The 14651-nt window shown below is 41.3% G+C and overlaps 2 protein-coding genes and 1 non-coding gene across 3 annotated transcripts; all 3 read left to right on the forward strand.

Moving 5' to 3' along the window:
• Window positions 1-1688: 1688 nt before the first annotated feature.
• On the forward strand, window positions 1689-1761 carry BDB00DRAFT_t75. Its single transcript has one exon. It is a non-coding gene; the product is annotated as a tRNA-Arg (tRNA).
• A 1282-nt stretch (window positions 1762-3043) lies between these two features.
• BDB00DRAFT_789640 (uncharacterized protein) lies at window positions 3044-3877 on the forward strand (the record flags this gene model as incomplete). Its single annotated transcript, XM_053120887.1, has 1 exon — window positions 3044-3877. One exon carries the CDS (start codon window positions 3044-3046, stop codon window positions 3875-3877), a length of 834 nt encoding a protein of 277 aa, XP_052977651.1.
• A 678-nt stretch (window positions 3878-4555) lies between these two features.
• On the forward strand, window positions 4556-4981 carry BDB00DRAFT_767175 (uncharacterized protein; the record flags this gene model as incomplete). The annotated part of the gene is made up of 1 exon (XM_053119651.1): window positions 4556-4981. A coding segment is annotated over one exon (426 nt), but the record flags the coding sequence as incomplete, so codon positions are not given.
• Window positions 4982-14651: the final 9670 nt, after the last annotated feature.

A 14651-nucleotide genomic window follows, 5' to 3' on the forward strand; every position in this document is an offset into this window, starting at 1 on the left:
GTTGAAGGGAAGATTGCTTGGAGAAAAGATGGCACACTGGTTGCTCTTTGTCGCAGCAGCACGTCTCCTGTGTAAGCCATCCATCACCATCGCCGAAAACGAGGAAGCCCACCAACTGCTGCTCAAATTTGGCCGCGACTTTTCAAGATTGTACTCTAGAGATCAAGTCACGCCAAATATGCATTTGCATGTTCACCTTCGCGACATGGTACTCAATTTTGGCAGCTGCTATAACATGTGGGTATTCAGCTTTGAGCGGTTCAACAAGATCATCAAGAACCAGTACACCAACCAAAAAGACCGTTTCGAGCTTACGTACATAAAGAAGTTCTTAAGTGTCGTGTTCGCTGATGATATGGTCCGACGAGTCGTGGTCGAGTGGTGCAGCAACAGCACGATTGCCAGACAGATTGCTGAGCTGTTGCTGCCACAATCAGAAGCCATGCAAGAGCATTACGATTGTCAGCCGTTCTTAGATCAATCGGATTTCGACTATGCCGCGGGAGTAAGCGTAGTTGGTTGGGAGCCGCTGCCACCATCATATCTTCCCCTCAAGACAGGCAAAAAAATGTACATGGATACGCGCCACTACCACTGTCTTGTCGAGTATTACCAATCGATGTTTCCAGACATAAATTTTGCGTCACTCGCTAGCACTAGTGGTAATCAGGTCAGCGATCACCTCTACAAATATGCAAAAGTCGATCTCCTAGGCCAAATGTTCATTTCCGAAATGTCTCGCCACATCAACACCAGCACCTATGTCCGAGTCGTTTGCCCAAGTACTCAGTTTCATACTGAAGCGATCGTTCGTCCTGGGCGCATTTTATATTTCTTTGTCCACAACCTGCACAATCCCACCGACGGTAATTTCTGCTAGTTCGTTTTTGCTTTTGTTGAGTACCTACGACCAAATACGCAAATCTTTGAGTCGTTTAGGATGCTAGGCATGGATGTCTACCATTTAGAAATCGAACCGTATACGTGGTAGTGTGTCGTTCCTTTGGGGAGGCTCCATTCCGGCGTTGTTGTTACCCCTATTCAAATAGACAATAGCTGTGCTCTTACATATTTACCACGAAAAATAAAAGTAATCTACTCTTAAAAGCATAATACCCCAGGTCAGGTCTTGGTCTTTTTCTTTTTTGGCTTCACGCTGCTGTAGTTGTAGTAGAGAATAAAATAAAGAACAAGTTTTGAATTATAGAAATCGCTTCAGATTTGAAAAGCATTTTGAAGGAATCTAATGCGATGGCGAATCAAGAAACTTGTAGATGGTCAAATAAATAAAAATGTTGAAGAATTTTGATTTAGAAATTGGCAAAAAAAAACAAAAAAAAAAAAGGAGAAGAAAGCAAAGTAGTGGAGACAAGCATAGTGGCGGTAAAAATCTCAGAGTGGGAAGAAGCACAGCAGTCCAGGTGGTGTAAAAAAGGGGTCATCCTAGATGGTTTTAGGGGAGAAGGATTTTAGTGGGGGAGCCAATTTTTATCCATTTGCTGCATCACGGCTCTGAAAGCGCACTAAAAGCGCTCTGAAAGAAGATTCTCACTGAAAGCACACTGAAAGCGCACTGAAAGAAAAATTTCAGAGTACACTGAAAGCACTCTGAAATCGGGTTTTAACTCCAGTGGGCTACCAAAAGATGGGGTTTGGCAAGTACACACAACGTGTCAAAGGCAACCACCGGGCATGTGGCGCAATGGATAACGCACCTGACTACGAATCAGGAGATCGTAGGTTCGACCCCTACCTTGCTCACATTCCTTGATCACTACTAAGTGAGTAACTACTTTTATAGTTACTGGGTTGTTTTTTTGGCAGGTGGGTGTCGTAGCAAGATTTGACACTGACACACTGTTTCCTTTTTGGATTTTTCCCGCTCCTTTTTTGACGTATTTCATAGCTATTTCTTCTACCTATTTCTGTTCCTTCATTTTGTAACTCAATCATCCCTTCGCCGTTATTCTATAGCTACTTCTTCCTAATTCTTCCATTCACTCGCTAGAGCTCAATCTACTGTCCAACACTACACACCTGGGCAAGAACTTTTCAGAATTGGAAATACTTTTTATGGTTAGACTCATGCAGGTTCACTAAAATTGCCTTTTATGGATGAGCAAGTACCAGCACTCACCAGCCTGAAAATGAGATGGTGGGGGGTGGGGGGTTGCATGCTAATGTATCAGTGATGGATATCAGGAGTATTCGTATTGAAAATTTTTTTATTTAATTGAATTTACAAAAAACAATAATTCTATCACAAATCATCCTGAAGCACAAAAAAGCACAGCGAGATTTGTTTTGCTTGTTCCAATCCTAGGACACAATCCTGGGGATATCCTAGGGCATCAGTGGGTTTCTGTAACCTATCGTTTTTATAACATGTTTGAGTCAGTATTCAAAATCAAAAGACATACACAGAAAAATGACATGCTTACCGTTCAAGAGTTTCTCGTCATTTGTTAAGATAGCCCTACAAATAGACAGCAGCACACTTGGAGAGGAAAAAAGATTGCATAGCAGCAACACAAAAGGAGTCTTTAACTTACCAGCAGTGTATACTCTTCTTTAAGCATTTAAAGCATAAGCTAATAGTATTAATGTTGATATCACTATGATTTTATACTTACCTTTAATTTTGATGGACTTACCTGACTCATTTCGTCTCCAATAATGTAATACTTTTAGTACATTGTTAATCAACCATCTAACGCTGACACATTACCTTTATATTCAGCAGTTGTTAAACATCCTATATTAATAATCTAAAGAGATTAGTAATAGTATGCATGCCAAGAAGTGTCGAAGACTCTGAGATGAAGAATAATAAGTTATGCTCAATGCCTCAGATGAATAATGCATGCCAAGACTAAGAAGAAAAAAGCCAAGAAGAAAAGCTTGCTGAGTCAGATTACACGTGCGTGTTGCTGCTTAATAATAAATCGGAGTTGTTCCTCTTCGTCTTGGCGAATCAGAACAATATATAAAGAGCAGCTTATGCAAATATGCTCTTCCTCAATTCTTACTTCTCTTAAGCAAAATGTCACATCAAACACAAAACATGTTCATGGGTAGATTTTCTTCAAGCCCGCATTCTACTCGCAACTATTGCAATGTTTGCAATTCAAGATACTCGCAAAAAATTAGGCATATGAGTACTCAGAAGCATCACGATAATCTTCGAAATTATGTTGAATGGAATGGAAGTTCAACTCTCAGTAATCAAAGTACTGATTATGGTATTGTGCCTAATACTAGTGCTACCCAAAGTGGTGCTTTTATAAGCGCTGAGGGCGATATAGATGATTTCGATGCTGGAGATGATAATCCTCCTGTTGTCAATGCAGCGCCTATAGAAGTGGACGACCACGGTGTTGGTAATGAAGGTGGTGATACCTTGATGCGTCCTGGTATAGAGAGCGATGTTGTAGGTAGCCAACACATGGAAGGATTTGAGGCTGAAGATGAAGAGGAAGAGGAAGCAGCCGATAGGGGTGATGATGAAAGTGGAAGTGAAACCGCAGAAGGACTTCACAGATTCACGAATGTCCTTACGAGTCTCACCACAGAGTACAGTGGAACATTCACTGGATCTTCAACTGTTCCTTTGACTGATGAAGACAGAGTCGATGAATATGGGGGTGTAAGCATGGAGACTACATGGAGAATTGAGGATGAAGTGCCAGACTCTAGCAATCCTTACTTTCCTTTCAATAACAAGCTTGAGTTTCTGCTGAGAGCCTTTTTTGACAGCAGTGATAACTTGCAATCACGCCAGGATAGACAAAAGGTTCTTGATCTTGTGGCAGCTGCTGTTGAAATTGGTTGCGATGACTATGAGAGAAAGGAAGTTAGGGTGCCTTCACTGCATTAGACAATGCGTTACGAGGAAAACAAGTGTAACGAAATTCCCACTTTCAAACCAGAATTGGTTGAAAGAGTCGTGAAGCGCGCAGGTATGGAAGAGAAGCATAAACTGTATCTTCAAAAGCCGTCCACTACTTTGAAGATCATCAATGCTAATCCTTCTATTTCGCAAAAGTTGAGTGCACTGCCTGACTATACTGAAGGCATTAGAGACTCGCCAATGCAGGGTGATAAATGGAAAACCAATCCATATTTTCAACACCCTAATGTTACAATGAATGTAGATGGTCAAGAGTTTATGTATCGGGTAGGTGATGTTGTATATGATAACACAATACCCCAGGCCACAAGATATTCATGGACAACAGGGTACAAGCTCTCAAGATTTTATACAAAAAATGGTGAAATCATGGCAGATGCTTGTATTCTTTTATTGGAAGGAACGACGAATGGATCATTGTGTGTCTGTTATCGTATAGCTGGTTCAGATGATATCATATCAGATGCAATTAAGTTGCGTGATTATCGCCTAGCTGATCACAATGATTACTTATAGAGCATCCCTCTATATTCTTTTTATTTGGACGAAAATGGACATAGTTCTTTACCTGAAGAAGTGAATGTTAGAAGCCATCCAGCATTCAATCTTCGGTTCAGTTATAATACTACACTTCCTGTTAAAATTATTCCTTTGAATATGTTTCAGGACGATACGAGTGGGAATCGTTCAAAAAAATGGAACAGGTTTGAATCGTGTTCTATGGTTCCAGCCGCGCTTCCTTTGGATGAGTGCAACAAACGAGCAAACACGCACCTGATATGCGTACATAATCGATTGTCGAGTGGTGAAATTGTGCGCTCAATTGTGGATGACCTGAAGGAGTTAGAGGAAGGTGTAGAGATGTACGATGCAGGTACAAGTAGCAAAGTCTTGGTCGTTGCACCACTCAACCTGATCACGGCAGATAACCCTGCTCATGGAGAGCTATCCTGCACGAAAAGGTTCCAGTCGGCCTCGTATCCTTGCCGTAAATGTTTCTTCAGAAAACGTAAAAACGACGAGCGGACAACTGCTAACAACCATATTAGCGTTAAGGAACGCTCCAAATAAGAGCTGCTGAGCATCCTCTATCATAGAGATAAAACTAAAATGAAGTTAGACATAGGAGGGCGGGAAGAAACTACTGATCACTTTGGTGTCAGCTTTTCTAGTGGTGAAGCTTTGCTGGAACTGAAAGCTTTCGACATAACAAAAGACTGTCCTAATGAGCTTTTGCATAATATGATGCTTGGTATAACAAAGTATCTAATGACGGACACTTACTCATATTTGAAACAGGTCGAGCTATAAGATCTCGGCACCCAATTGAAAAACTATGAATCCAAAGCCTTTGGTAGGATGGTTGGTACCAATCTGCAAAACAACGGTTCTTTTGTTGGACGTGATTACAAAATTGTTGATCAGCAGCTGCCCACTATCTTCAACCGCATGTTTAAAAATGAATGGAGTACTATGGATCCAGCACGACTTGAAGTTCTTAAGGCACTTCATAAATGTCTCGTCATACAAGGGGTATTACTCTCACTGTTCTATATACGTAGCATCAGAGGAAGCTTTGAGCATTACAAAAAGCTTGTCTATTATAAAATAGTATCGTTTCATAAGGCTCTGGATGAGATGGAGGAGGCATTTGCAAAAGTACGTAAATCGGGATCACATTCTACAAGTAAACCGAAGTTTCATCTACTTTATCATCTGCTTGACGATTTGGACAGATTTGCGTCTGCTGTCCATTTCGAATCTGAGCGCGGTGAGCAATTTAATAAGTTTATCAGAGAGAGGCTTATTAATACAAACCGCCAAAATCCATCCCGCGATGTGCTTGTTTCCTTCAGTCGATATAATGCATTCCGGCATATTATTGACGGTGGTAAGTGGTTCCCATCTGATGCTGATGAATCGGATCCAAATCAAATGGTATCAGCTGGAAGAGGTATCATTAATTTAGTCAAAGAGCGACCTAAGTTTGAGCATTTATATCTAGGTGGTGACCGTGAGTTTTCGAACAATAACGAGTCGTCGCATAATATAACTGAAGGTTTGGTAGGCCATTTCCAACTTTACCATCCGCCAAGTAGTTCATATCTCAATTACCTTAGTCGTGTTAAGAAAGTAGGAAACGCGCTCAAATTGGTCATATACAAACCTATTGCTGAATCACAGCTTGAGACAGAAGAAGAGCCTTATGAAGGATATAAAGATCACTTCAAGAACTCACTTTACGAAAACGTTAAAAAGGATGACATAGGTAATCCAATATTGTATAGACCTCACGATTATCACGAAATGTCCATGAGTGAAAATATGAGGCTCGTTGAACCAATAGATTTCCAACGACTCCCATCTTCTGATGAAGATATGATGTACATCAACATCAGTAAGTTTGGAACACTTTGGTATTTGTTACAGTAAGACAAAGTAATGTTTTTGTAAACGGTTGGTTATCTGTTGGAAGGTTTTTTAGTGAATTGACACACTATTTAACTTAAGTTAAATGTCTTATCCGCTATGCTGTCTTAGATGGGATTCTGTCCTCCTTTGAAAAAAAAAACAAAAAAAAAACTGGCAGCTTGACAGGTTTACCGGAGGGTGATGACTTAGCGAAATTTCGAGTGATTTGAAGCAATTGTGCGACAGATGTGTGGTTTGAGGAGTGGGGGTGAATCAGATGACCCGAAATCCCCTCCTAATCCCCTTAAATCGCACCCCCAACCTCAAATTTTGGAGTCTCCCCCACTTCATTTTTCAGGATGCACTGTATTAACCAATCAGCATTCGTTATTTGCCATCGGAGACAAAATTATTTCCTAATTTATAAAATCCTTTGCTGGGTGTGTAGCTACAGCTATTCTTTCTATCTTCTTCTGTCGCGCAGCCGACCTTATATACATTATCTACTATATCTTGCATTTATCGTCGTATTCAGCATTTCTGTATTACCTTGGACAAAACATATAAATACCCTTCCTCAGTATATACAATAAGGGATCATCTTCGAAGTCATCTTTTACACTCTCTTTATTCTTGACACCTCTCTTTCTATTGGCTATGGAACTGACCCGCCAAAAGGATTTGACATGGGTCCATAGCTAATGATAAAGGATAGGAACAAAGGGCTGTCATATCTGTTGTATATTCTTCACAATATTTGAAAGTCCCTACACCTGTAAGCTATCATTTTACACCAGACCAAGTTTCTTCGGTAGATACTGAAAATGTATAGAGAGATATAACAGAAGAGATGGGAATAGAGAAAGATAAATGGGCTTTGAGGTAAATATATATAATAGAAAGGCTCAGTATTCAATTGTTCTTTATTTCAGGCCATCAATTGATGCCTTTTTATATCTGAAAAACATTGATAATCAAATATGACGAAATGTGATTAAGACAGAGTTAGGGGTCGGCACTATATGAACAAAGGCGAATGCACCAAGCAATATTCTAAGCCATTTTGCCTAGAAACACATTTTGATAAAAATGGCAATTTTGAGTTATCGCTGACAACAGTTGGATAACCACGAACTGGAGAGGACCATCAACAGCTCCGAGTATCAGATCAGCAATCAATGAATTGTGCCATATAATTTGTATCTAGCAACCAAGTATAACGCACATATTAACGTCGAGATCTGTGCTAGCAATAAGGCAATTAAGTATCTGTATAAGTACGTATACAAGGGAACCGACTGTGCAGAGGTGGCAATTGGCTCAAATCAAGGATCAGGAGCAAATGAGGAGCATCAAGAGGATGAAATACAATCCTACATAAACGTTCGATATGTTTCTGCCACTGAAAGCTGCTGGAGAATCTTTGAAAAAGATATGCAATCCCACACTCCTGTTGTTGTCCGTTTGGATATTCATCTTCCATCAGAGGAACTCGTATATTTCAACCCTGAGGATTAATTCTTATACAGAGATTTAATAACATTTCTATGAAACATACCACAAAATAATGAAACCTACTATATTTCATAAATTAAACATATACAAAGAAGAACTTTATTGTTTCATTTTAAGTATAATACATCAAATACCTTCCTCTCCTTATTTCTTCCAGTCTCGCCAACGGCGAAACAAAAAACGAAGTTTTTTCTATGAGCAAAGCGAATCCAAAAAGAATTTAATAAATATAAATATGTAAAATTGGTTCCCTACCAGAAACTTTTAACCCTGAAAGGGTAATTTTACACATATGCGAATGAAATGAGCTATATAAAAAAAACATTAATCTGTAATACAAATTTTATTTTTTAAGAAATTTATATTTTAAGGTACATGTCAGCTTAAAGGGCTTTTCTGAGCCTCAATTTTGAACCTTAATAGAAATTCCTTGACACGCGCGATTAACATGAGATACGTTGCAACCGACAGCTCTCGATGAGAGGAACAATCTGTATACTTTTTTTTCTCTCTACGACCTCTCGTTGCTGAGCCATTAACGTTTGAAATTTCCATTTTTAGCTGTATTTAGCTGGCAAACTGAACAAATTTGCAGAGAGCAGTTACACTATTTCGCTTCATTAAGACCTCGATTAGCAATCTCATTTAAAATTCTTTTCAATTCTACTCCACTATGCCAAGACCTAAAAGAAGATCTACTATTGGAAAACGTAATTATAAGAATTACAAGAGAAGAAAGGAAGAAGAAGAAGCATTAACTGCTGCTGGCAGCACTGCTACCTCGCCTGCTATGACAAGAGAAGAAATAACACGTACCTTGTCATATGAAAGCGACATTCCTTTGAGTGATGACGAGATTACTGACGAGGAAGAGCTTGGTGAAGTTGAACTTTCGAGCGACGATGAAGATAAGCATGTTGGCTTTTACAGCGAAGAAAAGGGCAAGGAAGCTGACTCAATTAGTGTTCCTCAGCAACAACGAACTGTCAACAACTTCCTTAAGTGGAATACAGATGCAAACAAGAAGAAAGGGCGCCCTTTCTTCTATGCGAAGACCGATCCACGCACCATCGAGGCGAACGAACAACAGCAAACAACCAAAGCCGCTGGTTCAATGCGCATAGAAGATTGCTTTGGCTTGCAACGAGTTCAGCAACGCGAGGCAAAGAAAACCAAGAAGCAAGAGAAGCAAGCGAACATGGAGAAAGCTGTTTTAGCACACGCTAAATATGCTGATCCATATAAGAAAACGCTAGAAGTGGACCAATTCGAAAGGAACCGGCTGAAAACGCTCCACACGTATTTCAGCAAAGTCTTAGCAGCAGCTGGTGCAAAAGGTGTAAAGGAAGAGATTAGCAACCAACTTAGCAAAGACAATTTTATACGTGGCGATCGATATGGTCAATGTTTCCGAGCATGGGCCAGCGAATACCTTCGGACTGGCACTCTCGCTCCTTCAAAGCGAGGAGCTTATACGAATAATGCTTCTGTGTTGAAGGATGAAGGCATTGCCTCTCAATGCAAGGATTACATTTGCTCTGTTAAACCAGAAAAGAGAACAGTTGCCGACATCCAAAAATTTATCCAAGAACGTTTGGTAGTTAACAAGGACCAGCCTCAAAAGCGTATAGGTGCCGAGGTTATTGAATCAACTGTTCGTCGCTACATGACTTTGTGAGGGTTTGAGCTCACAGACAAAACCAAAAGCATCTACTTTGATGGCCATGAACGTCCTGATGTCGTCAAATATTGCAAAGAATGGGCTGCAAGAATGATGGAGTATCGCAAGTGCATGCTAACCTACGACAAAAACGATGAACCGAACAGCATGCAGCTGCGCATATGGGTACATATAAGAAGGCACTGATTGATTGATTGAAATTGCAAAAGCTAACATTAGCAGTGCCACATCTTCTATATCAAACTAGGAATCGCAAATGGTCTTGGTCACGCATGATGAGACTTACTTCTACTGGAACGATAGTAAAAGAGCTTTGTATTTGGCTGCAGACGAATCCATTATCTGCAAGAAGGGTCAAGGTCGCGCCATTATGCTCAGTGCATTTGGATGTTCATGTCATGGCTTGTTTTCTTGCAAAACAATCATTCCTGGCGCACAGAATGAAGGTTATTGGAAGAAAGAGCATATGGCAAAGCAACTCGAAGAAGCAATTGAAACGTTCAAGCAACTTCATCCTGGCTGTGTACTGTGTTGGTGTTTTTTGTTTTGACCAAAGCTCTAACCATTCTGCCATGCCGGATAATGCCTTGAACGCATTCAGAATGAACCTCAAACCAGCAGGCAAACAAGTCGTTTCGCGCGACGGCTATTACTTGCTTAACAAAAGGAAGATAGTTGAACCAATGGTCGATAAGAACGGTGTTCCACTTGGCGTGCAGCACATACTTATTGAGAGAGGTCTCTGGCCTTCTGAAGGCCTTATCCGGTATTGCAGAAAGGACAGCACCAGCACCGATTGCTGTACAGTTCATCACTTGGCAGCCCAACCGGATTTTCAAGAACAAAAGTCACTGCTTGAAGAAATCACTTCAAGACATGGGATGGTATTCGAGAAATACCAAAGTTTCACTGTGAGTGTAACTGGATTGAGTGAGTATGGGCAGAAATGAAGCATATAGCCTGCAAGGAATGTGACTATTCGTTTGCTTCTTTAAGAGCACGAGTAAGCGAGTTTCCCAAACGCATCACCACCCTACACATCATTCACTATGAGCAACGCACATGGAAATTCATTGAGATGTATAACAGAGGTTTGGATATCAAAAGGGCCGAATGGGCTATAACAAAGTACAAAAGTCATCGTCGTCGTCTCCCCCCCACACTTGATTTCACCGATTTCCAAGAACAGGAATAAACGCTTTGTCCTTCTGACTTACTAAAAAAAAAAGTCGCCTGCGGCGACCCTTGGCAAGGCGTTCTATACTTGATACTCCGTTGTGTGTAATTGAACTCAGTATCACTGTCTTTATCATCAATGTCACGTGCCTCGCTTCGCTCGGCTGAATGAGCCCCCATGCTGCGCTCCTGATATCAGTGCGACGGTAGCATATGTAGTTCTCTCTCCTGCAGCACTTTTTGCATCGTTCCTTTCGTTTTTTTCGCTACATCCCCATTGCAATAATGAGTACCAGAATCGCTGTTAATAAATTTTATTTTGATCTTGAAGTCTACTCTTCTTTAACTAGAATCCATCACAAGTACAACAATTTATAAAGCTATGAGGACTTTATCTCTGGTAGTAAAATACAACCATACACCATAGTGTTGTTATAGCAACGAAAAGCGTGACAGACAGACAGATGGCAGATAGACGGCCCAAGTGATTTCAGAAGGCGATTTCATACTCCGTATAGAACGCCTAAAAAGTACTGTATATGGGCGGGGTTTGAATCCGATTTCTTTTTTGCACAAAAAAACCCTTCAAGCTGATATGTACCTTAAAAAATATACAAATATTCACCATATGGTGAAATTTTTGATTTTTATTTATAATTATAGTTAGAAGAGGTTCATTTGAGCCTCTAAATTATAATTTTGTTTAATTTTAATCATATTTTATTATTACGTGAATAATTAAAATTAGATTAAAAAATAAATTTTTAGAGAAAAATAAAAATAATTTATTTTTATTCTTTTTAGAAACATTAAAAATACCAATAGGTATTTTTCTGATTTTTATAATAATTCTTTTTGTCAGAGCTAAAGATCCTAGAGGTCACTCCGTTGCTCTCTCCGTTCCTGGGTTTGTCTTCGACAAAGACTGGAAGAAAGAGGAGAGAGAGAGTTTAAAGGTATATTGATAATAAATATTAACAACATCCACCTGCCTCGCTTCGCTCGGCTGAATGAGCCTCTTCGCTGCGCTCCGGGTCATTCAACGGATTGGATGTTTCCTGGGGGTTCCCCCCACACCCCCCCCTTCTAAACCTGAAACTGCTCGCTTCGCGAGCTTATTGATTGCTATGTCTACATATAACCCTAAACGTTATCATTATTGCTATGACACGAAACCCTACTATAGATTGATTTGCCAAATTCAAAAGGGACATAGAGAGTTTTGACCGCTCTTTTGCTGCTATCGACAGCTCTTACAGTAATTTGCAAGTTCATCAATACACTTGCTTTCATTAGTTATCGTAGTAGATTACTGCTGCTTGTCGTAATTAGCTGAAAGACGACAGCAGGACTGAGTTGACACTCGCGTAGTTCTATATTATATTTTTCGCATCAGATCTACTTACCAAAAAAAACAGTAAAAAGGTATGAATATTCTATTGTACGTAAAATGGTGATCAGTTAAAATAGGATAATTATAGCAAAAAAAAGAAAAAGAGCAAAAATAAGAGTTAAGATGATGGAGGTAGAGAGGCGGTGGTTGTAGGAGAAGCAGGTGGTGAATTTACGGTTTGTTGAGGAACAGCGGCTGGCGGAGACAAAAGAATTTCATGGTAGACGATATTAGTAGTAAGTGGTGGGGATGTGGCAGCTGTTGACAGATCGACTGCAACCCTAAGGTTCTGAGGATTTGTTGCTCTGGATAATGCAACATATAGTTGTCCTTGAGCAAAAACAGATTCGTTGAGAAGGATGCCGACATCAGATAACGTCTGTCCCTGTGACTTATGTATAGTCATTGCAAAGGCGGCGCGAACAGGGAATTGCCGGCGGCAAAGGACGAAGGGATATTCACCCTCAGTAGTGCACATATTGATACGGGGAAGGAAAAACTCTTCACCCGTGTAACCTTGGTCGATCCGTCTTACAGAGATGCTGTTGTCGTAAAGGCCTAATACAAAGAGTTTTGTTCCGTTGCAAAGACCGGCATCAGGATCCATATTGCGTAAAAGCACCAATGGCATACTGACCTTGAGACATAGCTTATGGTTAGGAATACCACCAGTAGTTATACTCCGTAGAAATTCAACAGGATAGCTGGCTGCAGCTGCGTCAGGATCATCAGCATCAAGTATACGATCATTGGAAGCATATGTTCTGCCTATGCCGGGGAAGATGTCATATGCTGCATTATTGATGGCATCGACGTCAGCATTTTTGGCAGCCAAGATTGCGCGACCATGATAATGCTCTGGCTGTGGCTCAGTAGAGCGAATTGATGGATAGATGGCATCAATCAATCCCATGGTATTGCTTGTATCGATCTGCCATTCTTGCGGAATCTCCACGCTTTCTTGATACGGGGCACATCCATCACCAATAGCCAAAAGAGTGTCAGCAAAAGCAGCAGCATTAGGGCCTGCATTCCTCACGCGCATGTTTTCAGTCAAATGGAGGACTTGAACATGTCGCCAAAAAGAGGCAGATTGGATGGACTCAGCAACGATTTGAGATCGACTCCCTTTTTTTACCACCGGAAGCATCTGACGAAAGTCCCCTCCAAAAACAACAACCTTGCCTCTAAAAGGTAGTTCACGCAACAGCGGATCCAGAGCACCCATAATGTCCCGAAGAGCACGGTCAACAGCATCAAAATTATATTTGCTGCACATGACAGCTTCGTCCCAGATGATAACTGACGCACTTGCGATAAGGTGTGCGTGAGGACCGCCAAGGCGAAGATTGCACGAAGTATAAGCATCCGCGTTCAACAGAATCTTGAAACGACCATGTGCTGTTCGGCCACCCGGGAGCAGGATAGCTGCAATGCCAGAGGAAGCGACAGGAAGTGCGATTTGATCATGGGACCGAACATGGCTCAATATAGCCTTAAACAGTTGAGATTTACCCGTACCACCTGGACCATTCACAAAGAAAAGGCGCGATGTGTGGTGATGAGTGGCTGCAGTAATAGAGTCGGTGATAGTGTCGAAAGCGTGGCGTTGTCCGTCGTTTAACGTAGGTAGCAATGTATTTAAGAGTTGCTGTTGACTCTCTACGTCATATTCACGTCGTTCGACAATCTCCAAAGCTTCTAGGCGGGGTAGGGCATCGAGTTCTGTGACAAATTGTTGCGGCAGAGACGGGAATTCTGACAGATGATGGCCAGTGGTTTGCAGACGCGTTTCGATGTCACCAAGGGTGCACTGATACATTTGATTGATCTGATCATTGCTGAGCTCGTCTTGGCCAGCAGGAAGGCTTGCCTGTAAGGCGAAAAAGTAATCATCTGCCATTCTCTCTCGATACTTGGTCCAAAGAGAGAGCGGATCTGCTGGGGAGCAATTGATCAATATATACACAAAAAGTGCTCTAATCGCTGATGCTGATGGTGAGTATAGGCACGCCTCTTCCATGCATCGGTCCCATTCTTGGTCAGATTCAAGAAGACCATGTGCGAGAGCAGCTTCTTGGAATGTTTCGTAAACAGTGCCATTGATCGTTCGCAATGACTCAAAGCTTGTAGGGCCACGAACGGCAAGAAGAAGGAGGCGAAGACAGTAGAGGGGCATGTTGGACAGAGAGGCATTATAGATGCATGTCACAACATTGGCAATTGGCGGGTTCGTATGTTGTCTCCATTGGCGTGCTCGAGCATCCCATGTGTAATGAGCAGGGATATCATGGTACCGATATTGGCGTGCTCCGTTTTCTGTTTCATCACCGTCGCAAAGCTGAAAAAACGCATTTAGCTTGGTGTGAGTTGATGCTTCCCGGATGTTCGCCAGCTCATTTTGTGTTACGTCTTCACGAAAACGAACGACTTCCTCTCCAGGCAAGTGCAAATCTAGGCGCATAACAGTCGGACGGTGCATATGGACTGAAAACTGTAGAGTTCTCCATGCTGCCTCGCCAAGGGCCGATATACCGAGCGTTCTGGTATTGAACCACTCATCA

This window comes from Zychaea mexicana (genome assembly GCF_025766255.1).
Source record: "Zychaea mexicana strain RSA 1403 chromosome Unknown BDB00scaffold_59, whole genome shotgun sequence".
NCBI lineage: Eukaryota > Fungi > Mucoromycota > Mucoromycetes > Mucorales > Lichtheimiaceae > Zychaea > Zychaea mexicana.